This window comes from Vidua macroura, chromosome Z (assembly GCF_024509145.1).
Source record: "Vidua macroura isolate BioBank_ID:100142 chromosome Z, ASM2450914v1, whole genome shotgun sequence".
Classification (NCBI taxonomy): domain Eukaryota; kingdom Metazoa; phylum Chordata; class Aves; order Passeriformes; family Viduidae; genus Vidua; species Vidua macroura.
Window position 1 is genome coordinate 41,088,735 of NC_071611.1, and position 27,336 is coordinate 41,116,070.

The following is a 27,336-nucleotide window of genomic DNA, read 5'->3' on the forward strand; positions in this document are numbered from 1 at the left end:
GCTGCCTCTCGCCGCCGGCTGACACATCCCTCGCAGCCCCCCCGCCCGGCTCTTTTGGGAACTTGCGTCATTTGGTGATCCTCTCCGGCTGAGGAACCAAAACAGCCGTTGTCCCCCGTCCCGTCCCGTCCCCCCCCGCCTCGTCCCCATGGGGCTGTGCCCACTGTCCTGCCCTGCCGCTGCTCGGGGACTGACAAAATAAACCTGGCAGAGGAAGAAACACGATGGCAGGCAACTGGCCTTGACCTCTCGTGCCAGCCTGTGCCCTGTGCCCAGTACAGCACTCCCTGTGGAACTGCTCTGGGCGAGCCCTGGGGGATGATGCCCTGGTGATCCCTGGCCCATCTTTAGCAACCCCACCTCGCCAGGGACACCCAACCCTCTTTGGGATACACATCCCCAAGGCAGGGCTGTCCTGAGTTCAAGCGTGGCCCCAGCCCACACGGAGCCTCAGAGACAGGAAGCAGCAGTATCAACAATTTTAAGGCTCATTTACACCCCGAAAACATTCCCCATACTATACTGGGTGTGTATGTGTGGGAAGTGACTGGGCTCTGCCACAGCCGCACACAGCTCCTGGGGGCCTCCCGCCGCCAGCGCCACCGAGCCGGGGGATGAACAGAGCCACCATTCTCCCCGGCGGGCTGCGGTCCCCTGCGCAGCGGCTGGCGGGGGCCCAGGCGGTCCCGACGGCGGTGCCAGGTGCGCCGTGCACCGCGCCAGCACCGGCCCCTGCCACTAAATATAGCCACGGCACCCGGCCACGGCCCAGCCGGCGCGGGAGGCACGCGGCAGGGAGCGGGCGGCCGCATGCGCCGAGCCCCGCGTGTGCTCCCCTCACGGGGCCGGAGCGGACACGTGCGGGCACGAGACCACGGTCAAGGCCTGTAAACAGCGCTGTGTGTGCATGGAGCCGGCTGGCCTTTGTGTGCAGGGGGGGTCTGGGGTGTGCAGTTTCCCTCCGTGGTTCACAGCTGTGGGGTCTGGAGCGAAGGGTATGATGTGTTTTCGTCAGCGTGCGCTTGGGGGCGGGACTGGGGTGAGCAGTACAGTGAGTTTCCCTTGGAGGTAGCTGGGGTGTCTGGGATGAGCAGTGCAGTTGAGTTTTGCATGGCAGTGCAAACACAAGCAGTACAGTGGCTGCAGTATGGGGGAGTACATAGGTTTGTGTACATGGAGGGGACAGCAGGTCCACCCACCATGCAGCCTGTCCTGCCCTGTGCTCTGCTCAGGGTTATGATCCTCCTGGGAGCTCCCAGAGAGGTCCGTCTGGGGTGGACAAGAAGTACATGTGCAGTCAACAGCCTGCTCCAAGGACATTTAGATCAATCTAGTGCAATTAACTGGTTTTGAAAAGCAGGGAAACATCACTGTCCAGTGCAGGGCTCTGGTGGCAACACAAGGGGGCTGTCAGGACGGAAACCTGAGGTAGAACAGGGGCATTCAGGGATGCTGGGGCTGGCTGAGCAGTCTTGGACGTGGTGCACTACTGACACCCCTAGGATGTTCCCCACCTTGGGGACAACCTTGTGGCACTCAGGCTGCTCCCCCAGCCCAGCACCAAGATGAGTCTTTTGCCTGTGAGCTGTGGGCAGCCCCACAAAACCCTTCTGCTTCAGCTGTGGGGTTGGTACATGAGGAGCCCAGACCCTCTGCAAAAAGCAGGGTACCAACTCTATTGCTGTGACAGTGGAGGCCAGCCCGGCCCTGCCCAGGCCAGCCACCTCCACCCCCAAAAAAGCCACCCTGATGCAGAGCCACTGAAGTCACCACCAAGGAGATGCTTTACTGGGGAGCAAGTGGGTAGTGGACATTAGCCAGGGGGCCAGCCCATCTGCCGCCCCCCCAGCACATGGAGGTGCAGGTGGTAGACAGACTGTGCGCCATGCTTCCCATCGTTGATCACTGTCAAGAGAAGTACAAAAGTCAGGCCACCCCCTTTGTCCCCAGCCCCCCAGGACCACCAGTGAGGGTCCTGCCCCACAGAACAGTAGGGGATATGTGGATGATAGGGACAGGCGAACGGAAGATTTCAGGATGTAACGGAAAACAAGACCCCTTCCCCCTCATTCTGCGATATGTAATCAATCACCCCTGAGACATGTAGCCCCTCCTAACACCAGTAGTCCTCCACTCCCTACTAACCCTAGCCAGACCCACCGTCCCCCTTTTGACGTAGTAGGGCCCCTTGACTATTTAACCACACAAGATAAAGTAATAAATGCCATTTTGACCATCCACCACACTGGTATCTGTGCATGTCAGTGGCCCGAGTGACCTGGGCGAGGCCGGGTTACCGTGCTGTGTCTTGAAACCAGGTTGCCTGCCTTCTCAGCAGAAGGGATATCAACTCACCAAGGCGGTAGCCATCAGCCAGCCCCTCTGCCTGTGCTGTGCGTGCCGCCACCACCATCAAGTGCCCCAGCAGCTAAAGAAAGGGGGAGCAGCAGGGTCAGCACTGTATGACCCTCGCCACCAATGTCCCAGGGACCTCTCCGGACTCACCTCAGTGTCTTGGGGACCCACGTGGCTGATCCGGGGGATGGGGCGCTTGGGGATCACCAGGAAGTGCACAGGTGCTTGGGGGGCCACATCACGGAAGACGAGGCACTACCAGGGGGAGCAGGGTAAGCCCCACACCCGTGGGTTCTGCCCCCCTGCCCCAGTAGGGATGCAGGTCCTGCTGTCCCAGCTACCTTGTCATCCTCATAGAGAATGGTGGCAGGGATGGTGCGGTCAATGATCTTGCTGAAGATGGTGGACTGCCCTCCTGCCTCCTTGCCAGCCGCTGCTGCCTGCTGTGCCTTGCCCACCTCCCCGTCCCGCCTGCCGGGCGCTGACACGCACCGCTGGGGCTGAGGAGCATACCTGGCTTACAGTCTGTGCCCGTGGGGACAAGGACAAGGACTCCGCCGTGGGGGTGGGTGGGGGTATGTGGGGGAACATGCGTGCAAGGTGGTGGAGGGGAGCACATGGGGGTGATGGTGGGATGCACGTGGGGGTGGCAGGGGACACGTGGGGGGATGCACATGGTGGTGACATGGAGTGCACGCTGGGATATGGGCGAGGGATGCATGTGGGGGTAATCAGACTAATGCATGGAGTGATGGGGGATGTGATGGGGGATGCATGTGGAAAGTGGTGGGATTCATACAGAAGCCCTGGGGGTGCACACAGGGGTGATGCTTGGCTGTGACAGGGCGTGCAACATGGGGCAACAGAGAAGTGCACAGGGGGTTACATTTATAGCGGTAAGAGGGGCAGATGCCCAGGGGGCTGGTAGCGAGCTGTGCTGACAGGGGCGACAGGGGACTGTCCACAGCCTGGACAGTGGGCTGTGCTCCCAGGGGACTGTCCACGACCCTGACAGAGATCTGTGCCCTCGGGGGTGCGGCTGTGCCCGCGGGGGCGCAGGCTGGGGTGGGGGTGGATACCCACGGGTGCTCCGAGGCCCCGTGCCGTGGCCTAGGGGTGCGCGGAGCGGCGCTCATGCCCGCCGCGGACTTTGCCCGAAGGTGGAATGGCAAGCATGGTGCGGACCCGTTCCGGTGCCCCAGCTACCCTGTACACCCCGGTGTGTCCCCCTTATCCCGGGACCCACCCCGTCCCCGCGTCCCCCCGTGCCCACCTGCGCCGGGCGCAGCGCGCCCCGCACTAGCCCACGCGCCAGCACCGCCGCCATGGCCGCCGCTCCCGCCCCCGTCACACACACCCATCCCCGCTCCACGCCCCCTTAAAGCGCCCGCCTGCGACCACGCCTGGCAAGTGGGCGACCCTCGCGTCGGAGACCCGCCAACCGGGAACGATAGTCATCCCCTCCCTGAGGGGAGTCTCGAGGCCAGGCATCCCGTCCGACCTCCCTTGCTCCTAAGGGTGGGTGCCTTGACCAAACAATTGAGGACCCTGGGAAGAAGGCTGTGCCAAGCAGGTTTATTTGCACTCAGAAGCCCATTCGTGGGCGCTTGCGGCGGGGCTGCGAGGCGGAGGACAGCTGGCTCTGTGAAGAAGGGATGCACAGCTGGCTGGCCTGGCTGCCAGGGGGCTCTGGAGGCTCCAGGGGCCCCTCGGCCCACACAGACAAGTAGTCCCGCAGTGTTTTCCGCCGCTCCTTGGGGATGCCGCGGCAGCGCAAGCTCTGTGAAGACAGCAGGGCTTCGTCGGGTGCTGGTGAGGGCGGGGGGCTGCGAACTGGGGGGCTGCCTGCTGGTGGTGAGCCCTCCTGGGAGAGAAGAGGTGGGCAACTGTGTGAGAGCTGTGAGGGGCCCACGTCACTGAGCTCGGACAGCTCAGACTGATAGGTGAGGGAGGAGGTGAAGCTGGCGGAAAGGCTGTGGTGGCCCTGGGCTCGCTTCTGCCGCCGCCGCCGTTCCCGCAGTGCCTGCTGTCTCTGCGCTACACTGAAGCTTGTCCTCTCCTCCCACCACTGCTCCCAGTCCCCAGCCCAAGCTGCTGTCAGACGGGTACTTAGGGGATCTGGACGCCCTGGCAGCTCCAGGGTCTGTGGCAGGGGAGGGGGCTGGAGAGCCAAAGGCTCCCAGCACTGGATGCGGCCACCTTCCTGCATGGTTTGGCACAGCCGCTGGCGCATCTGTCTCTGCAGGCTGCTGGGGCCTGCTGGCACTTCCAGATCTCTGCGGGTGAAGAGGCGCCTCTGGCTGAGGCTGGGGGGACAGGTGTGCTGGGCAGGCTCCCTCCAGGTCTTGAAAAGGGCCCTCAGCCATCGGCGGTACCGCAGAGCTGCAGCTGGGCTGGGCACCACTGGGGAGGGCTGGGGGCTGGCACATGTCTCCTGCAGTAGTTCAGCTTCCTCCAGGGGTGCTGGTGTGCCCATGTCCTCCTCTTCCTCCTCCTCATCGATAATCACCTCCAGGTTGGGCAAGTAGAATGTTTGCTCTTCCTCCTCTTCTCCCTCACTGCCCAAGCCATGTGGGCTGCTGGCTGGAGCCTCGAAGAGAGGGGAAGAGCCAGGGGCTGTTGTGGCCTCATCCCTCGATGGGGGTACAGGGGGCTGTGCTGCCTTGTGGATCAGCCTCTGGCAGAAGACATCCCCAGCCTCAGAGAGCTGGAAAATCAACATGGACTTGTGCGGTCCATCCTCCTGCAGCATGGCAGCCAGCCCTGCAGGAACAGAAAAGGCATTGTTACCAGGGTTCCAGTCCTGGGAATACTCCAGGGACCTGGCCAGCAGTAGGGGCTGCCTCCACCCCTCAGTGGGCACTCTCACTGCTGGTTTCTGCCCTGTACATCTTCTTCCATGTCATTAATCTCTTCTGCAGGATTATTCTGGGGCTTTGCTTTGCTTTTTCAGCCACAGTCCAGACAGGCCATGACAAAGGCTACACTTCCACTCTGTTCCACCTTCTCCCCCACCAGGACCTGCAGCCTGGGGCAGAGTGGGACACTCACCTGCTGCTGGAGCTGAGAGGCGCTGCTGGAGCAGGTGGTGGCGGTGTGGGAGCTGGGTGGGCAGGTGCTGCAGGCACCCTGCGATATTGTGCAGCTTCTGCGGAGTCCCTGCCAGCTGACAGGCCGACTGGCTGCCCCCTGAGGAAACACCCCAAACACTGGCACACATGCCAGAGCAGCAGCTGATCCCAGCAGCAAAGAGGCTAGGACATTGCCACAGAGGAGCCCTAGCTCTGGAGCACCCCTGGAGCTTGATCTCTTACCCCGGTATTGCAACAGCAACAGCTCCTGGGTGCGGGACGCACCGAGCAGCACCTTGTGGCTCCTCTCGGGCTTCCCTGGCATCAGGTGTGCAAAGAGTGGAGGGGCCTTCATCATGTGTGCCCACTTCAGAATGGGCACCAGTGGCAACCGCTCATCCAGCACATACATGGAGAACTAGGACAGAAGTCTTGGCTCAGACAAGACACACCCCAACGCATCTCCCCTCAGCTGGAAAATTCTCATGCCCCATAAGCACTGAGAGACACAGCTGTGCAGCGTGTCTTCCCCAGCTCCCAGCTGTGGTGGGACTCACCTGGGTCGTGACAAGGTACTGTGAGGGGTGAGCCCTGCCCAGGTACATGGGCAGCACCACACGCTCGCCCTGCTGACAGCCAGCTTCCTCGCCCACCTTGAACAAGTCGAAGTGGCATCTCTTGGGGGCCTGAAACAGTAGAACAGGGTGCAGTCAGCACTATGGGCTGTGGAACCCTCTCCCCTGCCTGCCCCAAGCACCACGCCCACCCTCCTAAGCTTACCCGGGCATCCAGACACTGCAAACCTGTGCGGTCAGCACAGCTGAGCACCCGTGGGTGAGCTGTGAAGTCACTCCAGCGCCAGGGTGAATGGTCCCGAAAAAACATGGTCTGGGGGTCATGGCGGAGCTGCTGCAGTCTGTGGGGAGACAGCAGTATTGGCATGGGGCAGGGCTGCCCCAGTCACTTGGGCCTCCCACTCCCTGAGACTCCACTGTCAGCACGAGCCCCTAGACAGCCCTGAATGCCCTATCTCACCCGGTCTCTATGCTCCAGAGGTAGATGGTCCCGCTCTGGGTGCAGACAGACAGCTCCCCGGGAAGGTGAGGGCTGCAGGACAGGGAGCACAGCATCACCATGGGGCAACAGAACCCACCACACAGAGTAGGGCTGTGCCAGCAGAGCACCCCCCTCACACAATCCCTTCCTCCAGCACCTACCTGACAGTGAGGCAGGAGGCAGGCACATCAGTGCGGATCACCTGTAATGGGGCAGGAGCTGCCCCTGTCTTGCCTGGCACCCTCCAAACACCACAGTGATAGTCTGAGCGAACCCCAACAAAATCTGTCAGGGGGAAGGAGGTGGCATGTGATCTGGCAACATCCCAGGAGTCCCCTGCTGCCCCTCCTCCCTATATCCTGTCTGCCTTGAGATGTGGATGCTGGGGCTGGCTCACCTTGTCCATCCACACGGGCTGCAGCCACTTGCCGGATGCGCCCGCTGAGCTCAAACTGCACTGGGGAGCCCTGGGTGTGGGGCAGCTCCTCCAGCACCACATCCTGGAAATCTGGGATGCTGGCTAAGGGTGGTGCAATACAACCCCCACTTCCCTCCCCAGGGACACCCCATGGGGAAGGATACAGAGGCGGTTCATGGCATGCCCTCCAGGGTGCACCAGGCGGCCCACGGGTGTCCCCACGTCTTCAGGGGGCAACCAGGCCAGTGCCCCCCCAGTGAAGCTGTCATCAAAGAGCAGGTTGGACCACTGCTGAGTCAGCTCCTCGTGCAGGCAGTCTGCCAGCAGCCCCAGCGGCACCTCAAAGAGCCAGTCACGACAGAGGTGGGAGAACCAGCGCAGGCGGGAGGCCAAGTGCTGCCGGGGGCAGCCGCTGCAGGGCATGGACAGCATCAGGTGGGGGGACAGAGCAGGAGCCCCCCCAGACCTCTGCAGGGCAGGGGATAGAAGGACACTCACCGTCGGGCCTCCAGGCGGTCGATGTCCTCCAACAGGGCTGTCATCCGGATGGTGCTATTCCGGGCTGGTCTCTACAGGAGTAGGGGGCAGAGATTGAGACTGGCAGGGGAAGGGTGGGGAACAGCACTGTTATTCCTGGACAGACAGTGACCTTCAGCTTGGTGTTTCCCAGGTAGAAGTTCTTGTGCAGCAGATGTCCCAGAGAGCCAAAAGCGTCTTCTGGGTGATCCACAAAGAAATGGCCCAGCTGTGTGGGAGGAAGGGGAAAGGGTCAGTGCATGCAAAGGTCCCACGCTGCCCCCTAGGTACTTGCCAGGATGCAACACCTCAAATCTCACCTGCCTGGCGAAGTCCAGAGTGGCTCCAGACTTGCCTGCCCAGAGCTTCCTGCACAGGCTGCTGCGGTACAGAATGTCCTGAGGCGTAGGCGAGGGGATCCAGCAGCCTGTGGGGAGAAGGCAGAGGCCGCCTGGCATCACACGAGCACAGGGACACCGCTCAGCACTGCGGGGCAGCGGCAGCGATAGAGGTGGAAGGCATGTTTCCCCCAGGCTCCGTGCAGCGAGCTGCCGCGGCTCTCACCCGTGCTGGGCAGCAGCACCGGCACGGCCGCAGCGTCGGCGGCTTCCCACCTTTCGCCCGTCGCGCCGCGGTGGGGCACGAACGCCGGCTGCACCTGCGGGGAGCGAAGGAGGAGAGTCAGAGCGGCCCATGAGCGTCCTGCCCGTTCCCTCGGCCGGCCGGAACCCCCGGCAGGGGCTCACCTGGCGGCGGCCGGGGACACCCTCCAGCACCTGCCCGTGCTCGCCCCAGCCGGCGACCGGCGCGGGGCCGCCCTCTTCCCGCGGCGGGCCGGCGCCGAAGTAGGAGGGGAAGAGCGCGGCCGGGAACTCCATGGCCGCGGTACCGGGCACAGGGGGCAGCACGCGGCCGGGCCGGCGCTCCCGCCACCCCGTGGGGACGCGCGGCCACCGCGAATGGCGTCCCCGTCGCGCTGCTGCCGCCGCGCACCAATCAGCGCCCGGGAACAGCACGGGACAGAGCGCCGCCGGCGGCACAGCCACGCGGGGCGCTACTGCCCCCTGACGGCCGGAGGGTAAAAACGCACGGCCGGCAGCGGGACCGGGATGGGAACGGAATAGGAACGGGAATGGGCGAGGGAAACCATGGGACCGAGACGGGAATAGGCTAGGGAACGGGAACGGGCGAGGGAAGCGGTGGGACTGGGATGGGAACGGGACGGGAACGGGAACGGGCGGGAGAAGAGGTGGGACCCATTCAGGAACGGGAACGGGCAAAGAGAAGTGGTAGGACCGGGACGGGAACGGGCGGGGGGAAGCGGTGGGATAGGGATGGGAACAGAACGGGACGGGTAGGGGAAGCGGTGGAACTGGGATAGGACCGGGCACAGGGAATCGTGGGATAGGGCCGGAGCAGGACTGGCACTGGAGAATTATCGGGTCAGGACCTCGCCGGAGCACGGGCAGGAGTACGGATATTGTTTCCCTCTGCTCGCCTCGAGAGCAGTGAAATCCCCCTGTGAGACCTGCCAAGGGCACACCTGGTATTCCGTGGCCCCAGTTGTGTGGCCATGGGGACAACGGTCCTTGTACATCTCTGTGCCAGAGGCCACTGGCCCCAGAGCTGTGCTGGTGAGGTCTGCATTGGGGAGGGAACTCCAGCCATGCCTGGAGGGGGTCTGTGCTCTGGGGAGGGTTGCTGGGCAGTCACGCTGGGACATGGTGGGGTGGCTGCTCCTGCTGCAGCTCCCAGGGTGCCCCGTGGGGAGCACAGGATGGGAGAGGAGCACTCCCATTAGTAGTAACCTTCTGCCTCCAATATGGCCAAGGAGGATGGTGATGCCAGGGGAGTCTGGGGATGATGTCAGGGGAGTTTGGGAAAGTGTGATGAGATTGTTTCCAGTCAAGATGATCTCATCCCTGCGGGTGGTGCCCAGACCCCCTCTGTAGGACACCTCCTCTCTAAGATACATGCTACAATTTGCTTTAAGAAGGTGGTAGCCACTGGTAGAAAACCACCTGACCCCCCCTACACAGTCACCCGTGGGGTAGGTAGCCCCACCACCTGCAGCTCCATAGGTAGCCCTCACTGCCTTCCATCCATTTCCCTAATTCCAGAGCGTGCCAACTGTTCCATGTCCCTCTCCATGATATATTTCTGTACCCAGGACATATTTCTGTGGCCAGGACATATTCCTATCCCCAGACCCGTGTCCCTATCCCCTAGACCCACATCACTGTCCCCAGTCATTGTTTCTGTCCCCAGCACCATGTCCCTCTCCCCTAACCTATGTCTCTGTCTGCAGCCCTATGTTTCTGTCCCTCAGCCCCAAATCTCTGTCCCCAGCCTATATCCTTGTCCCCAGCACCATGTCTCTGTCCCAAGCCCTGTGACCCCTTCCTGGCCATATCTCGGTTCCAGAGATATGTCCCTGCCCCAGCCCCGTGACCCCATTACCGGCCCGTATCTCAGTTCGACCACCATGCTCCTGCCCTCAGCGCCTTGTTCCTGGTCTCAGCCCATGTCCCTGCCCCAGACGGTGTCTCTGTGCCCTGTGCCTCCGTTCCCAGCTCCTATCTCCGTTACAGCGCCATGTCCCTGTCCCCAACGCCATGTCCCTGCCACCAGCCCTGTGCCCCAGTTCCCGGCCCATATCTCGGGTTCCAGCCTGGTGCCCCTTTCCCGCAGCCTCCCATCTCCATTCCCGCCCATGTCGCTGTCCCCCCGTGCCCTGGTCAGCGCCGGGTCCATCCCGGGGAGAATGGAAGGGAGGAATTGTCTCTCGGAGCGGGCGGGGCGTGGCGCGCCCGCCGATGATTGACGTGCCCAAGGACCAATGGCGACGCGGCAGGCGGCCTCGATGGGCGGGGCGGGTGACGTCAGGGCCGCCTGTGCGCGGTGGGGCGGCCGGAGGTGCGCGCCCCACGGCAGCCGCGGCGGCGGCGGCGGCGGCGGCGATGGCCCGGCGGGGCGGCGGGAGCGGCGGGCAGAGCCTCCCGCTGCCGCTCCCGCTGCTGCTCCTGCCGCTGCTGCTCCTGCCGCCGCCCGCCGCCGGTGAGCGCCACCGGGAGACCGGGGCGGGGGGCGCCGGTGTGGGGCGGCGGGGCGAGCGCGGGACGGGGCGCAGGAGCGCACGTCGAGGGTGCCGGCGCGGCGGGGGCGAGGCGGTGCCGCGGAGGAGGTGTGTGTGGTGGGTGGGAGAGGTGGTAGAGCGGAGAGCGGGGTTCCGTGCGGCGGGACGCGAGGGATGACGAGCTTGGGATGGGTGTGAGGTACCGGAGCCGTGGGGTGTGGGGGGTGCGCGCAGTGGGGCGGGTGGGATTGGAGCACAGGGGTGTGTGCTGTGGGCAGCGGGGCTGCAGGGACGGGGTGCGGAGGTCCGTGCGGCGGAGCACAGGACAGCGTGCCGTGGGGCAGCGGGATGAGCGTGTAGTGGGCGTGAGGTACATGAGCAATGGGATGTGGGGTGTGCACGCAGTGGGGAGGGGGCCAGGTGAGAATGGAGCACGGGGGTGTGCGCGGTGGGCAGGAAGGCTGGAGGTGTGAGTCACAGGGCTCCGTGAGGAGCCGTGAGGCAGAAGGATGAGCTTGGGATGGGTGTGAACCAATGCTCTCCCCAGTCCTTTGCCCTACCGAGAGCCCCTTGGGTCTCCTTTGCAGACGGGCTGTTTGTGACCGACTACTTCACGAACAATGGGATGCAGGGTGTGCATGCAGTAGGGCATGGAGTGGGTGAGATGCGGTGGGGAGAAGGGCTGCAGGTGTGGGGTGCGGGGGTCCATGTGGTGGGGCACAGGGGATGGACTTGGAATGGGTACATGCCTAGCCTGGGATGAGCTACATGAGCAATGGGATGTGAGGTTGGCATGCAGTGGGGCAGGGTGCGGGTGAGAATGGAGCACAAGGGCGCAGCTATGGGGGGATGGCATTCTGGGATGTGGGGCGCACCCGTGACGGGACACGATGAGTGTGGCACAAGGGATGGGGCCAGTATGCAGTGGCGTTTGGGGCAGATATGCTGCAGAGTACAGAGGTGTCCCCAGTTGGGTGTGGGGTGCCATGGGGAACAGGGTACGCTTACACTGGGACATGAGGTGGGTGCAGTGGGTGCAGAGATGCGTCTGCAGGGGGCTGTTTGCATAATGGAATAGAGGGATGCCTGTGTAGAGGGTATTGGATGTCTGTGGAATGGGATGCGTGGATGTGCGTGCAGTGGGGCACGTTGTACCAATGCAGTAAGGCATGGAGGCAGATGAACAGTGGGGTGCAGAGTTGTGCGTGCGAGAAGGAGGCAGGCAGTGCACAGGCAGTGCACAGGCAGTGGAACATCCTGGGAGGGAGGCGTGTGCGTGGGCAGTGAGTGGGCCCGGGGGGTTGCAGATGCAGGGCAGAAGGCTATGTGCGTGTAGGGGGCAGCGGAGATGGACAGCCTGCAGAAACGGGGGTGTGTGTCCAGCGGGGCGTCAGGATGTGCAGGGGATATACATCAATAGCAGTATGAGACCAGGAGCAGGATACGGGGCAGGGAGATGGCTTAGTGACCGGGATGCGGAAGGGTACTTGGGGGCTTCGAGGGAGCATCCCCCGGGAAGGGGGTAAGCTGGCCGGGGGCTGCCGGTGCCAGGGTGCAGCGCGGGGGCGGCAGCGGGAGCTGTGCGCGGTGCTGACCGCCGGCCGCGGAGCTGTCCGCGGTGCTGACAGTCGGCCGCGACCTGAGGCTGTAGCAACGGGGCTGGGGTCCCGCGGCTCAGGCCGCTGGCCGGCCTGAAGCAGAGGGGCTTTGGCTTTTCTCCTTCCATCCACTCCGCTTCCGTGGATAGCAGTCCCGCTCCATCCTTCAGTACCCCTTTCCCGTGCTCTGACTGCACTGCTATGCTGCTTCAGACTGACCCTCTGCATGCAACCAGTTCCCTCACCTTGCCCTGGACAAGAGAACGTGGGGGGCCTGTGCTGGGACTGGTTAGCTCCGGGTCCTTCCCCCAGTTCCCCTTCTGGAGTTGTGTTCAACACCCTCCCTGGGGTCCCCTGCCAGGTCACTCTCCCCACGTGGGGCTGTGGGTGACCAGGTGGTTCCTGGTGGAGAAATTGGGATCAGATGCTCTTGCATTGAGGAGGCAGGTGTTTCATGCCTGTCTTGTGCCGGCTGGGAGTGAAGGGGAGGGGGAGCTGCCTTTGTTCCAGACAAGGGAGCAGATGCATGTCAGTGTACAGCCTGCTGGGGCTGCACACACGCAGCACAAACACACATGCATACAAGCACATGCGCACACTCCTGGCCAAGAACATGTGGTGCAAAGCATACCCTTTTCTCAGCTATCCCACTTCATGCTGGATGAGTCTTCCTGGGCACAGACCTGCTCCCAGCCCACCCTCTGCTGGCCTCCCCCTTTCCATCAGCTTGTGAAGAGGGGTATCTCATTCTTGCTGTGTGTCTAGAGAAAAATGGATGGGTCTCCCAGGCTGGCGCTGGTGTAGTGTGGTAATTGTAGGTGAAGTTATGGTTGCTGTCTCGAGTCCTGTTCTCCCTTGTGACAAAGAAGTGGCTGTCTCACTGCTGCTGGGGCTCCTGGAAATCCCTGAAAATCGACCTGTCAGGCGGCCAGTCAGGGGGAGGTGGCCCCCACCTGTGCCGTGGGCTTGCAGGAAGCATCTTTCAGACATGGGACTGTGCACAGAGACACACCCTCATGGACATGGGTTTGCATGCCTCCACTCTGCCGTGCATGCAGACAGCACCCACGTGTGCATATGTGCACACATATGTGCACCGTTCCTCCTCCACAAAACATGGGAGAGCTGGGAGGTGGTGCAGGAAGTGCTCTGCTTGCTCCTTCTTCTTGTGGCTCGAGGATGAAACTCTGCACTTTATGATGGGCTCGGTGCTGAGCCTCCCCAGCAGGCAGATGAGGAGGAATGTGTATTCCTGTGGGAGCTGACCTGCTAGGGCATAGCTGAAGCCATGAAGAATATCCCTTTACTATTACAGGTAAAATGCAGGGAGCAGAGCATGAGCAGGCAGGGCCATGGGCTCCTCAGGCTACTGGCCATCAGCACCCACAGCTTAGTGAACTGGACTCGAGGCAGTGCTGAACCAGGAATGATGCAGACTGTGCCAGGGCTGGGAGACACAGCTGGGGACAGCTGACATCAGCCCTGGGGATTCACTGAAATGGCACTGTCCCAGCCCTTCCTGCCTCCATGCTGCTGCATGCTTGTGACACATTCAGAGCCTGGGTGGTGGGCCTGCTCTGGGGGGGGGGGTGCTCCACAACCCCCTCCCCAATCCTTTGCCCTACCGAGAGCCCCTTGGGTCTCCTTTGCAGATGGGCTGTTTGTGACCGACTACTTCACCCGCACACCACGCAAGCTCAGCCCTTTCCGCTCCTTTGCCAGCATCGAGCTCTTCCACTTCCACATTCCTGAGGACACAGTCATCGCCGTCTGGAACCTCATCACCTTCAAGGAGCAAGGTGGCACCTTTGGGGATCAATGTCCAGACCGCAGCATCACCGTGTGAGTAAGCAGCCTAGCCTGCCTGTATCCTTTTTTCCTGCCTCTGCTCCTCCTGCCTGGATTTGCCCCACAGCTTGCCTGCTCTTGCCTGCTTCTTTGCTTGCACAAGCATGTGTACCTATGGAGTCAAAGAATCATAGAACCACAGAATGCTTTGGGTTGTAAAGGACATTAAAGATCACCTTGTTCCAACCTGCTACCATGGGACATGTTCCACTAGAGCAGGTTGCCAACTGAGTACCACACAGCTGCTCGCTCATCCCCGCCCTGCTCCCCCGGTGGGGAGGAGAATCATGGAAAAAAAGTAAAACTCGTGGGTTGAGATAAAAACAGTTAACTAATCAAAATAAATATGCCAATAGCACTAATTATAAAACAGCTACAATAATAATAATAACAACGGTAACAAAAAGAAGAGAGAGAAATAAAACCCAAGAAAGATGAGTGATTCATCACACAGTTGCTCACCACATGCTGACTGATGCCCAACCTGTCCCCCAGCAGTGGTTGGTGGCTCCATGCCAACTCTCCCAAGTTTATACACTGGGCAAGAGCCTCTATATGGAACAGAATATGTTCTATATGGTATGGAATATCACTTCAGTCAGTTTGGGTCAGCTCTCCAGGCCATGCCCTTTTCTAGCATCTTGTGCACCAGCTCTCTGGCAGAGCATGGAACACTGAAAAGTGCTTTAGGGTAAGCACTGCTGAGCAACAACAGTGTGTTATCAACATTATTCTCATACTAAGTCCAAAACACAGCACTATACCAGCCACTAAGAAGAAAATGAGCCCTATCCAAGCCAAAACCCAGACAACATGTACACTGTCTCCCCATGATTCATCTTCCCAGGACCAATGCAGGCTCCACTTTTCTGTGCATCTCATAGATGAACTGCTTTGCTTGAACACCCACTCAGGAAAGCTCAGTCTCCAGAAAGGTCCCAGCTTCCATGATGTATTTAAGCATAGAGGAAGACACCCACATGTAGGACATACTGGCCCTGCCACGATGCCCAACCTACCCCCTGCTGACTGCTGTCTCTCCTGCAGGTATTTCCGCTCAGGGGCTCCCTCTGTCATTAACCCGCTGCACACGCACTTCCCCAGGGACACGGCCGTCCCTGGCTCCTTCGCACTGACCCTCACCTGGACTCTGCCCAACCGCACCACAGGCGTGTTCAATGTCACCAGCCCACTGCCTGGGGACTGGTTCCTGGCTGCCCACCTGCCCAAAGATGAGGGCAAGATCTCTGTTAAGGTGAAGGGCCTGGAGGGACCATGGTGGGGCAAGGCTGAAGTCTGATTGCTCTGGGCTGGCAGTGCCCAGGGCAGGTGTCCCAAATGGGGGCAGTGCCCTGTGCTTCTTGCCCTGTGATGACTCTCCTCTGCTGCAGGGACTCTACGAGGAGTGCCAGTATCTCTTCCAGCCACAGCTCATTGTGCAGCGCCTGGTGAACATTGCCGTGCTGTATCCCGGTCATGTCACCGAGCAGAGTATGGCCCCCCACAACCGCTCCTGCCTCTACAAGTGAGTGTGAGAATGTCACTTAAGGAGGGGGCATTCTCAGGGTGGGGAGATGAGGGTGTCCCATCCCTCTGGCTTCCCTCCCCAGCCCTGTTAGTCCATAGTGATGGGCACAACCTAGCACTGCTGTCCCGCAGGGTCTTTGTGCCCAGCTACACATCGCGAGTGCTCGTGGAGGTGCTGCGGTGCCGTGGGGCTGAGGGCTGTCCGCTCTGGCTGCGTGTGCGGGCCAAGGCTCCCCCCCTGCACAACTCCACAACCCTGGACTGCCGGGAACACACTCCCTGCCAGCTGGCACAGGACCTGCCCTTCTGGCAGCACTGGTACTATGTGCTGGTGGAGAAACACCCTGGGGTGCTGGGCACCGTCTCCTTCCAGGTCACCGTGCAGCTCACAGGTGAGGGTGCATGTGGAGGTGTGGGTGGAGGTATGGTCTTGACTCTGCTTTGGTGTAGGGGCTAAAGGATGCCCACAGGATCTGTCTGCAGCTGGGCACAGGGTTATACCCAGCTCTCCTGGGATGGGAATGCCGCGAGATGTTGGGGCTGGGTTGCAAATGGAGATGCATGGTGGGCAAGAAGGGAAGGTGGGAACCAAAAGTAGGCTGGAGCTGTGTGGTGCCTAGGCTGATGGCTCTGTCCCTTCAGACTGTTCCCGACCCAGCCTGGCCCGGCCACCCTTCCTGCCCTCCAGCACCTCCATGAACATGCCCCACTCCTTTGGCTCCGCGGGTGGGCTGGTGCTGGGGAACAGCCCTCCACCCACCAGCCCCAACGACACGAAGCACCCAGTCCCCATCCCTGTCACCTTACACACCGGAGAGCGATGCTGGCCTGTCCGGCCCACGCTGCGCAACGAGCTGGACACCTTCTCTGTCCACTTCTACATCTTCTTTGGGCCCAACGTGTCAGTGCCGCCGGACCGCCCCGCTGTCTTCGTCATCAACCTCCTGCCAGTGCTGGACAGTGGCGGGGTGCTCAACCTGGAGCTGCGTCTCAATGTGGTGAGGTGGCCACATACACCCTGAATGGGGCAGGGTAGCTTGGGCCGGGGGCAGGAAGGGAGATGGGTGATGTCAAGGTTGCAGCAGGGCAGGGAACAGGATTTGGGGTCACAGGCAGTGGTTGTGAAATTTTTGGGTGATGGAGAATGGATTAGGGCGCTCCAAGGCCCAGGTTCGGGGTGTTCTTGGGTGAAGGGCAGTGGTGCTAATTGGTGTGCTGTGATCCAAGTGCTGTCAGAGTAGGGGACATCCTTAGCACTGGTTTAAGGCCATCTCCTCTGCCATCAGAGCTCCCTGCGTGGTGAGAATGTGACAGTGTTTGGGTGTCTAAACCATGGAGTCCCACTGACATCCGGTGACAACACCTCGGTCACCTGTGAGACAGGTAGGCTGGGCTGTGCATGTCCATTCTGCCATGTCCATGGGGTCACAAGACCCCATGTGTCTGGCAAGAGGCTGGGTGGGGGGAGGCTGCAGAGACCATGGGGGCATGTGGCCCTGGAGCCTGCACAGGGTACTCTGTCCCTGTTCCAGCTCTGTCCAGGGCAGGGCCTGCACCTTGCTCTGTTCACCCAGAGCTCTTCTGGCCCACAGAGTCTCTGGCAGGCTTCCTGCTCTCCGTTAATGCCACAGCCAGCCTCAGCCGCCTGCGGATCCCCTATCCACAGACAGGCAGCTGGTACCTGAGCCTGCGCTCGCTCTGTGCCACGGAGCACGGGTAAGAGCCCCAGCATATCCCCTCCCTGTGCCCCGAGGGGGGATGTCCTCACCCTGACCTTCGTCTGTGTGTGCAGTGGGTCTGTGGGTGTGCCTGTGCCCTGCGCTGCGTGTCTCTGCTCATGTGTGTGCATGTGGCTTTGTGGGCCGTGTGTCACCGTGTGAGTGCTGCGTGGGCATGGATGGCTCCAACTCACGTCTGCCTGACCATCTGTGGGTCCCCGCGGCTCTTCCCTCTGTCTTGCAGTTAGGAAGTGCCTGTCAGCTCGCAAACGCTGGGCATCTGTCAGTGCCTCTCTGCCTCCGCGCAGGGCCCATCTGTACCCATGCCTAGGCGGGGACCGGGCTGTTGCTGGGAGGACAGAGCTCTTATCTGCGAGTGAGGGGGCATCTCTGGTCAGGCTGGGGCTCTGCTCAGCATCTCCAGGCACTGATGCTGTGCTGTGGCTCTGCTCCTGGTCTCTGTGTCTGCCTGGAGCCTTGTGGAAGAGTGAGACTAGGGTGTGCAAGTGTGTGTGTGTGTGTGTGTGTGTGTGTATGCAAGGATGCATGAGTGCAGATGGTGCTGCATGCACATTTGGTGCAAGCGTGCATGCAGCACTGCATGCATGTTTGGGTGCAGCCAGCTCTGTGTGCATATTCTGGTTTGCACAAGCAGTCAGGGCTTTGCTGAAGCACTCAGGGCTGTATGTTCTGCACACATGCATGTGCAGATCTGACTATGTGAGGACACAGGCAGTGGACACAGGTGCAGCTGGCACTGTGTGCATATTTGTGAGAGTTGGGGTGCCTGTGTGTGCCCAGCCAGCAGCTGGTACATGCTGTCAGCCTGTGGGGCTGCCTGTGCTCCTGGTGTGCTGGAGCTGAGGAGGTGCTGGCAGTGCCCAGGGTCCTGTGCTGGGGCAGCCCAGGGCAGTGGGGTTGGTGTGCCTGCTCTGACTCCTCCGTCAGCTCTGACTCCTCTGCTGCATTTCTAGTTCATGCTGAGTTGCCTGTCAACAGTCAGTCCTTCCCTGATGGGTTCACACATGGGCATTGCAGGACACAGTGTTTGCACAGCAAAGCCCAAATGAAATAGGAACCAGCTGAGTGTGCAGCTCTCAGCTACCACGCGCAGCACCAAAGAATCTCATTTTCAAGTTTGCCCAGTCCCTGGGTCTCCCATCACCTGCCAAGTCTGCATGAGACAGGTGGCTCTGGTAGAGGCAGGAGCTCTTCAAGGGTACAGGGTGAGGGCTGACCCCCTTCTCCTGCCCCACAGGTTTGAGCCCTGCACCAACGTGACAGCTGAGGTGTACCTGCGTGCCTACCTCTCACCCTGCATCAACGACTGCGGCATCTACGGCCAGTGCAAGCTGCTGCGCACCAACAATTACCTGTATGCTGCCTGCGAATGCAAAGCTGGTGAGAGCTGACCCAGGCACCCACAGACCCCCAGCATGCTTCCCCTTCCCCTTGGATAATACTCGTATCCCAGTAGTCCATTCATGCCAGGTCTCTGCAGGGTGCTGGAAAGGGGTTTCCCTGCTCACCCCCCCAGACCCTGCCCTGGTGACAGCAACTCTCCCTGGTCACAGGCTGGAACGGCTGGGGCTGCACGGACAACGCTGAGGCTTTCTCCTATGGCTTCCAGCTCCTCTCCACACTGCTGTTGTGCCTCAGCAATGTCATGTTTGTGCCTCCCGTGGCCATTGCTGTCCGCAGCCACTACCTCCTAGAAGCTGCTGTCTACATCTTCACCATGTTCTTCTCCACTGTGAGTGTGGCGTGGGGCAGGTGAGGGGCAGGTGAGGGGCTGGGGCTGTGCAGGGCAGCTCTCACACCCTTTCCCTGCTACCCCAGTTTTACCATGCCTGCGACCAGCCGGGCATTGTGGTGTTCTGCATCATGGAGTATGATGTGCTGCAGTTTTGTGACTTCTTGGGCTCTCTCATGTCTGTCTGGGTCACTGTCATCGCCATGGCCCGGCTCCAGCCCATAGTCAAGCAGGCAAGTGTGGGGAGAGAGCACGCAGGGCAGGCATGGAAAAGATTTATCCTGATGGGTGCCCCACTGCCCCACAGGTGCTGTACCTGCTAGGGGCCATGCTGCTCTCCATGGCTCTGCAGATGGACCGTCACGGGCTCTGGAACCTTCTGGGGCCCAGCCTTTTCGCTTTGGGGATAATGGCCGTCGCCTGGGTAAGATGGTGCCCCTTTATGTCCCCATCCTGGCTGTGCTCAGCATCCTGCCCCTGCCAGCATCTCCCCTCTGCTGCTTTCACCCTTCCCCATGACCCCCTCTCCCTGGCTCCTGAGGGGTGTGTCACCAGGGCACAGAGGTCATGCCTGTCCCTGCTGTGGGCCCCCTGTTCCAGCCTGTCCTTTCCTCACCACAGACGGCTCGCACCATCCGTCGCCGCCACTGCTACCCACCGACCTGGAAGCGCTGGGCTTTCTACCTTTGCCCAGGAGCGCTGATCGCAGCGGCGGCCGTGCTGCTCTACGCCTTTGTGGAGACAGAGGAGAACTACTTCTACATCCACAGCATCTGGCACCTGCTCATCGCTGGCAGCGTCGGCTTCCTGCTGCCGCCCCGTGCCAAGCCCAGCAGGCGCCTGGGGCCCCTGCCCCGGCGCAAGGGATGTGGGTACCAGCTCTGCATCAATGAGCAGGAGGAGCTGGGGCTTGTCGACCCCGCTGTGGCCTCCATCAACAGTATTTGTACTAGCTGATGCTGAAGCCAGCTCAGACTCCTCTGTCATGGACAGCAGCCCTGTGGGGCTTGGCACCCACTCTCTTTGCTGGCCACCCATCTCTGGGGGTGCCAGGACTCCTCTGGACAGGCACACAGCCACCTGTGCCAACCTGTTCTTCCAATTATAGCCTGATTGAACTTGTCTCCAGGGGTTGCTGTGGCTCAGTCTGGGGCAGAGCTATGGGGTCTCAAGGCTGAGCTGGGTCAGATTCCTCTCTTTGCCAGGTCATGGAGTTGCTGAGGGGATATGGTTCAGTGTGGAGGGGAGGAACGGCAACAGTCTCTGGCTTTCAGTCAGAGCTGCTATTCTGTGGTGGCTGCTCTGGAGCTGCTGCAGCTCCAACAGAGCAAAGTGGCTGGCAAGAAGTGAGAAGCAGAGGCTGCAGTGTTTTGGCTTCTGTCATGACAGGTTGTAAGGCTGGGATGTCTTTGTTGGGGCACTGTGCTCTCACAGGATGGCTGTAATGCCTGACCCGGGAGCAGCTGTGCTGTACCAGGGCATCTGGGATCCTCTCCAAGCCTGCAGAACTGTGGTGAGCCCATAGCTGTGGGTGCCATTGGCTGCTGCTGCTGCTGCCTGCTGTGGCAATGTGCAGGTCTGAGAGGCCTCTGCCTTCAAAGGCCACATGCCCAGGAGCCCACAGCCTGTAAGTGTCACCCCACTACCTGGGGCAGCCTGCCTCAGCACCCCACACGTTGCTACACCCAAGGAGCAGTAGACTAGTGATGCTGTGTCCCTGCTGTTGCCACCAGCCCTGTCTCTGCAGGACACTAGGCTCCAGTGGGAGGGGCATTGCATGGACTGGACCCTGTGACCCGGTTGGGACAGCCCTTTCTCAGCCCCTGCTCCTTGTCTGGCTTATGGTCAGACCTGTGGGCTCAGCATCCACTGCCACCAATGGTGACCATGGTGTGGTGACAGACACTTGGGCTGTGTTTGTACCTCAAGGACAGGGGGGTTTCACTCTACGTCAGCAGCTCAGAGGGGTCCAGGGAGGACAGGTAAAGTTTCACTGACATTTCTCACCCCTCTGGAGACTTCCCCAGTCTCCTGAGAATTTCTCAGCCCTGCAGGGGTCTTCATGGTGGAATCCTGAGACAAAGCTTTGCATCCTAGCAGACACATCCCAGCTCAGCAGAGTCCACCTGCCAGCAGGCCCCCCTCCCTGTACCCCTGTGGACAGAGCCCGGCACAGGGAGATTCACTGGATGCTTAACAGGATTAGCAACTGCAGGCAGGCAGCTATGTAATAGGATTGCAATCTAATTAAAACTGCTTCTTGGGAGCTGGGCCCCAGCTGGCCAGAGCAGGGTGGGCTGGAGGGTTTGTGGGGGCAGCTGGAGACAACGGTGGGGATGGGATTGGTAGAGCAGGAGGAGGGATGAGCTAGTGAGGGCCATGGCAGTGCTGGTGAGTTCAGGGATTTGCTGCCTCTGTCTCTGGGCCTTGGTGTGGGTTATGCCCATGGGGAGCCAGCCTGGCGTGAAAGTGTGCTGGGCAGCCTGGGCAGGAGCTCCAGTCATTGTACAAGGACTGGGGAACCTGCATCTGCCACTTTCCTTCCCCCCTGAGCTCACTTTCCAGCCTTCTCTTTGCCACACAGAATGTCCTGTCTGGCCAGGTGGCAGATTAAGGATTAATTTTTTAATTAAGTCTAATTGTACCCCACTGGCAGTAGCAGCCCCCAGAGGATAAGGAGCTCAGCTTTAGCTTTCCCTTCAACAAGAGGGTGGAGTGGAGCACACACTGGACACAAGCTTGTCCTACACCAATGCACCCCAGGTTCATGGAGGTGTCGGGGCTGCATGCAGCAGGCTTACCCATCCCTCATCCCCTGTCTCACTGCTGTAGGGCTGAAGTGCAAACCTGCTGCTTGTCAAATTTGTGAAGACTCTACAATAACAGAGCCAGTGGTGGGATGAGCTATCCCTGTGCAAGCAGCTGCACAGCCCATGGCCTGCCCCACAGCAGACACCACGGGGGTGGCACATATGGGTTTGGACCCTTGAGGGGTCCTGGAAAAGGTGGGCAAGAGTTTTAGCCAGGAGAGCTGCCCAGGGAAGCCTGGAGGAACACACCAACTCTGCTAGACTCTGCTTTTCTGGGCTGCTGGTGCTACTCAGAGCTCCCTCTCTTTTAATTAAACCTGCAACTGCATTTTTCATCTCAAGGACAGGCCACACATCTGACCTCACTGTCCAGGAGGGAGCTCAGCCAAGCAGCACTGCAGGGGATCCAGGCATTCTCTGCCAACCCAGCTTGTCTCTGGGGGCCCATGGGCTGCCTGCTGAGAGCTGGGAATCCCCATTCTCACTTCATCTCCCAGTCCCAGGGTGGGCAGAAACCCATTCCCCTGCCCAGGAGGTTGGCACAGCTCGGGGCACAGCTTGGTGCATTGCAAGTGCAGAACACACAGTACTGCTGGACAGAAAGGTTTTTTGCTCACTGCTCCAGGCACCAAGTATGGAGAAGGAGGTCTCTCCTGTGGGACAACCAGCACAGGGTGTGTGTGTGTCTCTCCCACCAAGCCTGTCTGGGAGCAAGCTGGGACACACCATGGGAAACTCCAGTTCTCCTCAGTCACCTCTCCCTTGTTGCAAGGTCAGGAGCACCAGTGTGTCCATCCCTATGGGTCTAGTGAGCTTTTCTCTCATGGTTCCCCATAGCCTCCAGCCCTGCCCCATGAGGATGCACTTGGGGTGAAGGCTGGACTCTCCCACCTTCCCCTCCTGCTCAGAGAGTTGGGATCTTTGTGACTCCCACCCTTCTAGTGTAAACAGCTTTCCTGATGTTCCATCCCTGCCTCTGCCAGGCACAGCAACCACATAACCATGGCAACAGTATCCCTATAACAGCCAGGTACATCTGACATCCCCATGGCAACCAACTCCCGGAACAGCCGATGAAGAGCTTTGCTTCCTCAATGCTGGAGAGGGATGGGGTGGATTTGAGACATATCAGGTCAGGTGGTGGCAGGGACCTGGGGACAGATACAGCTGGATAGAGTTTCTGACTCGTGTGTGGGGCAGCATAAGTCTCTGCAGCCTCTGCCCTGACAGGTAGGATGCAGTGGACACAGGAGATGCATAAGAAGGAGGCAGCCCCGGGAACAGTATCATCCTGATTCCTGCATCCCAGCTCCATCCTGCCTGCTGGGCTGTCAGTGCCGTTGAGCCAGCGCTCCTTGCTCCAACACAAGTTTATTGGAAATGTGCATCCCAAACACTGGTATTGTGCTTCCTACCACAACTTCCTCCCACCCAATCCCCACTAAAGAGGTGCTCCGTCTGTTGCCCTCACTCTACCCTCCTCGGGGGCTCCCGGACCCTCCCACCACTGCCCGCCCAATGACTGTTGTCCAAACTCATCACCCAGCAGCCCTGACGCAGTTTGTCGTTGCAGATGGCAATTGCATACCATGCAACTTTAATGTGTCAGGCCTGAATTACTGAGCGCTGCAGCAGACTGCGTGCACGCAGGCAGCACCCAGCATCCCTCCTCCTCTCCCTGCCCATGTGTGCCTGACCAGGAAGCAGTGAGTGGGGGCTGGCGAGAGGTCCAAGGTTTTGGGGTCTCTCTGGGTGCACAAAGGTGCTGTGCCCCTTGCTGATCACCGTGTCTGGGAGGTGTGGGAGGAAGGGTGGCTGGTGGTGTCACCAGATTGGTCACCTGGGGGTTGATGAGTCCCCAGGCAGGTGTGTAGGGAGGGATGTGTAACCCTGCTGTGCCTGCCTCAGTATTTTCTCCCCATGTCCTCATGAAACCCCAGGTCTAGAGGCACAAATCCCCTGTAGCTGCCCTGGAAGTTCGCAGCCCTCCTGCTCACTGTGCTGCTGGACCCCAGGGAGGCAAAGCCTTTCCACCCCGGTCAATGTAAATCCCATGGTGGATGCAGAGCTTGCTCCCTGGCCAGACATGGCTGTCACTGTGCTGCTCTGGGATGATGAAGGGCTCAGAGAATGCCCTGGCTGCTCTATTATTTTTGCAGCTTGCCTGAAGCACCCTGCAGCCACTCAATGATTTTCTTATCAGAGTAGCAAGGCTTGATTGCCCTCCCCACACAGACCCATCCATCACCCACAGCTGGCACCACTGTGCAGCTCACAGGCACTGGACCTGCCTGCCCTGCTCGGTCCCTGGCTGTCCCTCAGCCCTGCAGGCAGTGCCTGTGCTGTCGGCAGCCTGAGGGAGCAGCTCTGTGCATGCAAAGGGACCCTGTTTTCCCTGGGGGACCCATGCACAGTCTGCTTGCTCACCCCTCCTTCTCCCCCAAGCCCCAGGTCCAGGTCTCATCCTCCCTGCTGCCATCCCCAGCCTTCAGGGGATGGGATCAGGGACCCCTCAAAGCTTCAGCCCCAGCGTGCTGCATGCTGGGTAAGGATCAGGTGGGAGCCAGGCACTCACAAGTGGGAGATACAGCTAGAGAAGGAGAAAGCCCAGCTCCAGTGCCATGGGGTGACTCTCCAGGGCCCTGTTCCTGGGAAACACCCTGCCATGGGTACCTGTCCCATAGAACTGAGACAGAGCTGAGCATGACAAAGTCAGCCCAGAGCAATGACAAGGGGTTGTCAGGGGGACCCAGGGCACCGAGAGCCAGCATTTCCCAACAACACATCATGCCACAACACCTGGAGAAGTGAGGAAACACAAGGGTGGCATGGCATGCCCAGTTTGGCATGAGGGTAGGGGGCCAGGGGCCATGGAATTGAGGGACAAAAGGATTGGCTATACCCACAGGGACCAGAGCATTGCAGGGGGAATGTGTCAAGGGACAAACAGCAGCTGCCATGGTCACATGGCTGGAAGGGAGCAGCAGACAGGAAAGGGGGACACTGAGACATGGGAAATCAGGAAAATGTGCTGGTGATGCAAAGCATCACGATTTTCAGCTGCTGTTAATTGAGTTTCTTGGGGAGGTTGGTGGAGAAACCCGTGGGGGGGCTAGACTCAGGACTTTATCCCTGGCAATTTAGAAGAGGGTTGTTGAAGACCTGCTCTGTCGAGTGGAAAAACCACTTGAGTCGTGCTTAACTTCATCAAGGGAACTGCATAGAAATCAGGGAGCTTGCTAAGAGAAGTTAATAGAGCAGCCAGGGGGGCAGACTGCCTGCAGACAGCATGAGAACTGCTCAGATCCGCATGCTGGGGACTTACAGTAAATGAACACGTCCTTTAACAAGATTTGCAAGGCCAGCATGGCAAGGAGTGGAGTGAGTAAATGGATGGGAGAGGTCATTCCTCAAGGAAGGGAGCTGTGCCAAAATGAAGAGCTCATGAAACGGGGGGAAGGTTACATGAAAAACCAGAGCAAAACCACCCGCAAAGAGCCTTTGAGGAAGATCTTGGCAACAGTTTAAAATTTCAAATAATTTTGTAGTGCTAAATTTGCTAAATAGTTGCCATAGCAATGAGAGTTTGGGGATGTCCAGGGGTGCATCAGAGTGGTGCAGCTTAGATTTACCCCTTTGGATGAATCTTGTGGTAGGATCTGTGAGTCCTGCAAGCTCTTTCTGTTAGGACAAGGAAGCCAAGTGCTTTTATCACCAAAACAAACATCTACAGCCCCCAGAGGGGTGATGCTGAAGGAGCAGCCTTGGCACATCCTGGCTGGTGAGCAGAGGAAGGGCTGGGATTGCAAGGACAAAGTCTACAAGTACAAAATGCAGCTGCACTTGCTATCAACTGGTAGGAAATTAAGGCAGTTGCTCTTGTGAGAAATCAGCCTTGCACCCACAGAAACCAAGCTGTTACACCAAATGCAATCCTGGATAAATTTATCTTAAGAAGCAAGCCTGCAGAGGAAGATAAAATTGTATTAGCAGAGGCTGAGAACATTGTCCGTGGGACGAAAAGCCACTGTTCCCTTTATGGCTTGCGGATTAAAGTTTTCCCTTAAAAATAATTTCCCCCCACTCAAACACTACCACTAAAATTTCCCTTGAGTCCCAAGTGCTAAGCAATATGTTGTTATGTATGAACAGAGCTCTCAATGGAGCCTGCATTAAAGAAATCATATTGAAGCTTCCTGTTGGACTGAGAGAGGTGCCTACAATGAGAGGAATATTACAGATTATTCTTACTTTACATAGATATGCTTCATCACCTCCACAGCTAAAACACAAGGCTCTGCATTTTGAAGCGGAATGTTTTTGGCTAAAAAGGGCTTGGAACAAGTGCAATCTAGAGGCTCCTGGCTCAGCAGGAGGGGAGGTAAGTCCTTGAGGGCTCCGTGAGAAGCTTTGAGAAGCTTTGCCCCAGGGCTTGCCAGCAGTCAGCAAATCTCCTGCCAGCACAACTACAAATCCCAGATGAGCCCATGAGGATTGTTGTTCAAATTAACAAATGAAGTCGTCTTCTGTTGGGAAGATGAATAATCTGAGCTGGAGGCTTCCTCCCTCTTGTGGGGGAGGACCTGGAGCAACACCCATGTCCTCTCAAGGGACCTTATAAACGTTTGTACACTCCGAGGTTGTACCTGCTGCAGGGAGGTGCCAAGTGCTCCTAGGCACAGCATCTCCCTGAAGGCACCCTGCCTTCAGCCTGCCTTCAAAAATCCATCTGACCCCCATCCTCTGTCTGGCAGGTCCAAAGGCAGATTGGCTGCTCTCATCCCTGAGTTTTCACTTTGGTCTCATAGTTTTCAGGCAAATCACAAGAGAAAAACTAACGTTTGAGGAGGGTGAAGTCTGTGCAGGATCTCCCTGAGCTGCAGCCATGCACAGCACAGGAGGATCCACTTCAAAGAGAGGAGCCACTTCATTGAAAAAGAGAACTAGGGCTTTTGATATCAAGATAAACATCCTGATACACATCAAAGCAGCTTCCTCTCCTTGTCCTTAGACACCCTCTCCTGCTTCACTTAAGTTCTGGATTTTGGAATTATACCTCTGCCGAATCCATGCTGTGCTGCATTCCATCCGGATGGTTCGGAGGGGGAGATTCTGAGCGCTGTTTTGTGGCGTGTAAGACCTTCAGGTCATGTTAATGAGCCTAAATACTCTGTCATTACCTTCTGTTCCATATATGAAGAACTAAGAGCTGCTGGTGAAAGTGATTCTATTTCCATTGAAAAACATCATGTTTTTAAAAGAAAGCGCAATAGAGAAGGGGCCAAAGGCCAGCTGGGTTGCCTGAGAGCCCAGTGGCATCCATCCCTGTGGACACCCTCCCCGAGTGGCTGCAGGCCCATCCTTGGCAGCAGGTTGGGCATCCAATAGCTTGGGAGAGAGGACTGAGGTGTGAACACTAACCACTGGCACAGGGACAAGCGTGAGGATGCAGGGGCAGTGTGTGCACAGGGTGCTGGTGGGAGTCACACCCACGATGCTAAACCTCTCCTCCAATATTTGGAGATTATGAGGATTTCATAAGGCTCAAGAGCCATGTCTTGTTCCTAATGCCAATACCTCATGCTTTTGC

The 27,336-nt window shown here is 59.2% G+C and overlaps 3 protein-coding genes and 1 long non-coding RNA gene across 6 annotated transcripts; 2 read left to right on the forward strand and 2 right to left on the reverse strand.

Annotated features, from left to right (window-relative positions):
- Positions 1-1,761: 1,761 nt before the first annotated feature.
- Positions 1,762-3,695, reverse strand: HINT2 (histidine triad nucleotide binding protein 2). The gene is made up of 5 exons (XM_054002667.1): positions 3,629-3,695; positions 2,697-2,855; positions 2,506-2,610; positions 2,356-2,428; positions 1,762-1,905 (listed from the first exon to the last, which is right to left on the reverse strand). Exons 1-5 carry the CDS (start codon positions 3,680-3,682, stop codon positions 1,814-1,816), a joined length of 483 nt encoding a protein of 160 aa, XP_053858642.1. The 5' UTR covers positions 3,683-3,695; the 3' UTR covers positions 1,762-1,813.
- Positions 3,696-3,911: 216 nt separating this feature from the next.
- TAF1C (TATA-box binding protein associated factor, RNA polymerase I subunit C) lies at positions 3,912-8,360 on the reverse strand. 2 transcript variants are annotated; one of them, XM_054002654.1, is made up of 14 exons: positions 8,193-8,360; positions 7,981-8,074; positions 7,737-7,843; positions 7,550-7,645; positions 7,399-7,469; positions 7,065-7,312; positions 6,880-6,990; positions 6,644-6,767; positions 6,462-6,533; positions 6,207-6,342; positions 5,984-6,112; positions 5,670-5,844; positions 5,407-5,544; positions 3,912-5,118 (listed from the first exon to the last, which is right to left on the reverse strand). In XM_054002654.1, the coding sequence occupies exons 1-14, from the start codon at positions 8,292-8,294 to the stop codon at positions 3,941-3,943; spliced, it is 2,781 nt and encodes a 926-aa protein (XP_053858629.1). In that variant the 5' UTR covers positions 8,295-8,360; the 3' UTR covers positions 3,912-3,940. The 2 variants fall into 2 exon arrangements, with proteins under 2 accessions (XP_053858629.1, XP_053858628.1); XM_054002653.1 differs by having other exon boundaries at positions 8,163-8,360.
- Positions 8,361-10,255: 1,895 nt separating this feature from the next.
- Positions 10,256-20,060, forward strand: TMEM8B (transmembrane protein 8B). Its single transcript, XM_054003994.1, has 14 exons — positions 10,256-10,317; positions 10,400-10,473; positions 13,743-13,932; positions 14,986-15,193; positions 15,330-15,463; positions 15,598-15,857; positions 16,108-16,463; positions 16,752-16,848; positions 17,058-17,181; positions 18,442-18,584; positions 18,758-18,936; positions 19,023-19,169; positions 19,244-19,360; positions 19,558-20,060. The coding sequence occupies exons 1-14, from the start codon at positions 10,256-10,258 to the stop codon at positions 19,891-19,893; spliced, it is 2,427 nt and encodes an 808-aa protein (XP_053859969.1). The 3' UTR covers positions 19,894-20,060.
- Positions 20,061-22,781: 2,721 nt separating this feature from the next.
- On the forward strand, positions 22,782-26,733 carry LOC128821535 (uncharacterized). 2 transcript variants are annotated; one of them, XR_008441146.1, is made up of 4 exons: positions 22,782-22,878; positions 22,977-23,145; positions 26,029-26,127; positions 26,555-26,733. It is a non-coding gene; the product is annotated as an uncharacterized LOC128821535 (long non-coding RNA). The 2 variants fall into 2 exon arrangements; XR_008441147.1 differs by having other exon boundaries at positions 22,801-22,878; positions 22,962-23,145.
- Positions 26,734-27,336: the final 603 nt, after the last annotated feature.

Excerpts from the sequence above, each read along its gene's own strand:
- TAF1C (XM_054002653.1), bottom strand. The coding sequence starts at position 8,294 with ATGGAGTTCCCGGCCGCGCTCTTCCCCTCCTACTTCGGCGCCGGCCCG. Across the intron at positions 7,844-7,980 it reads GGTGCTGCTGCCCAGCACGG|GCTGCTGGATCCCCTCGCCT; the intron begins GTGAGAGCCGCG and ends TTCTCCCCACAG. Across the intron at positions 5,119-5,406 it reads CCTCTCAGCTCCAGCAGCAG|GGCTGGCTGCCATGCTGCAG; the intron begins GTGAGTGTCCCA and ends CTGTTCCTGCAG.
- HINT2 (XM_054002667.1), bottom strand. The coding sequence starts at position 3,682 with ATGGCGGCGGTGCTGGCGCGTGGGCTAGTGCGGGGCGCGCTGCGCCCG. Across the intron at positions 2,856-3,628 it reads GCGCGCTGCGCCCGGCGCAG|CCCCAGCGGTGCGTGTCAGC; the intron begins GTGGGCACGGGG and ends TATGCTCCTCAG. Across the intron at positions 2,429-2,505 it reads TGGGTCCCCAAGACACTGAG|CTGCTGGGGCACTTGATGGT; the intron begins GTGAGTCCGGAG and ends CCCTTTCTTTAG.
- TMEM8B (XM_054003994.1), top strand. The coding sequence starts at position 10,256 with ATGGCGACGCGGCAGGCGGCCTCGATGGGCGGGGCGGGTGACGTCAGG. Across the intron at positions 18,937-19,022 it reads TCACCATGTTCTTCTCCACT|TTTTACCATGCCTGCGACCA; the intron begins GTGAGTGTGGCG and ends CTGCTACCCCAG. Across the intron at positions 19,170-19,243 it reads TCCAGCCCATAGTCAAGCAG|GTGCTGTACCTGCTAGGGGC; the intron begins GCAAGTGTGGGG and ends ACTGCCCCACAG.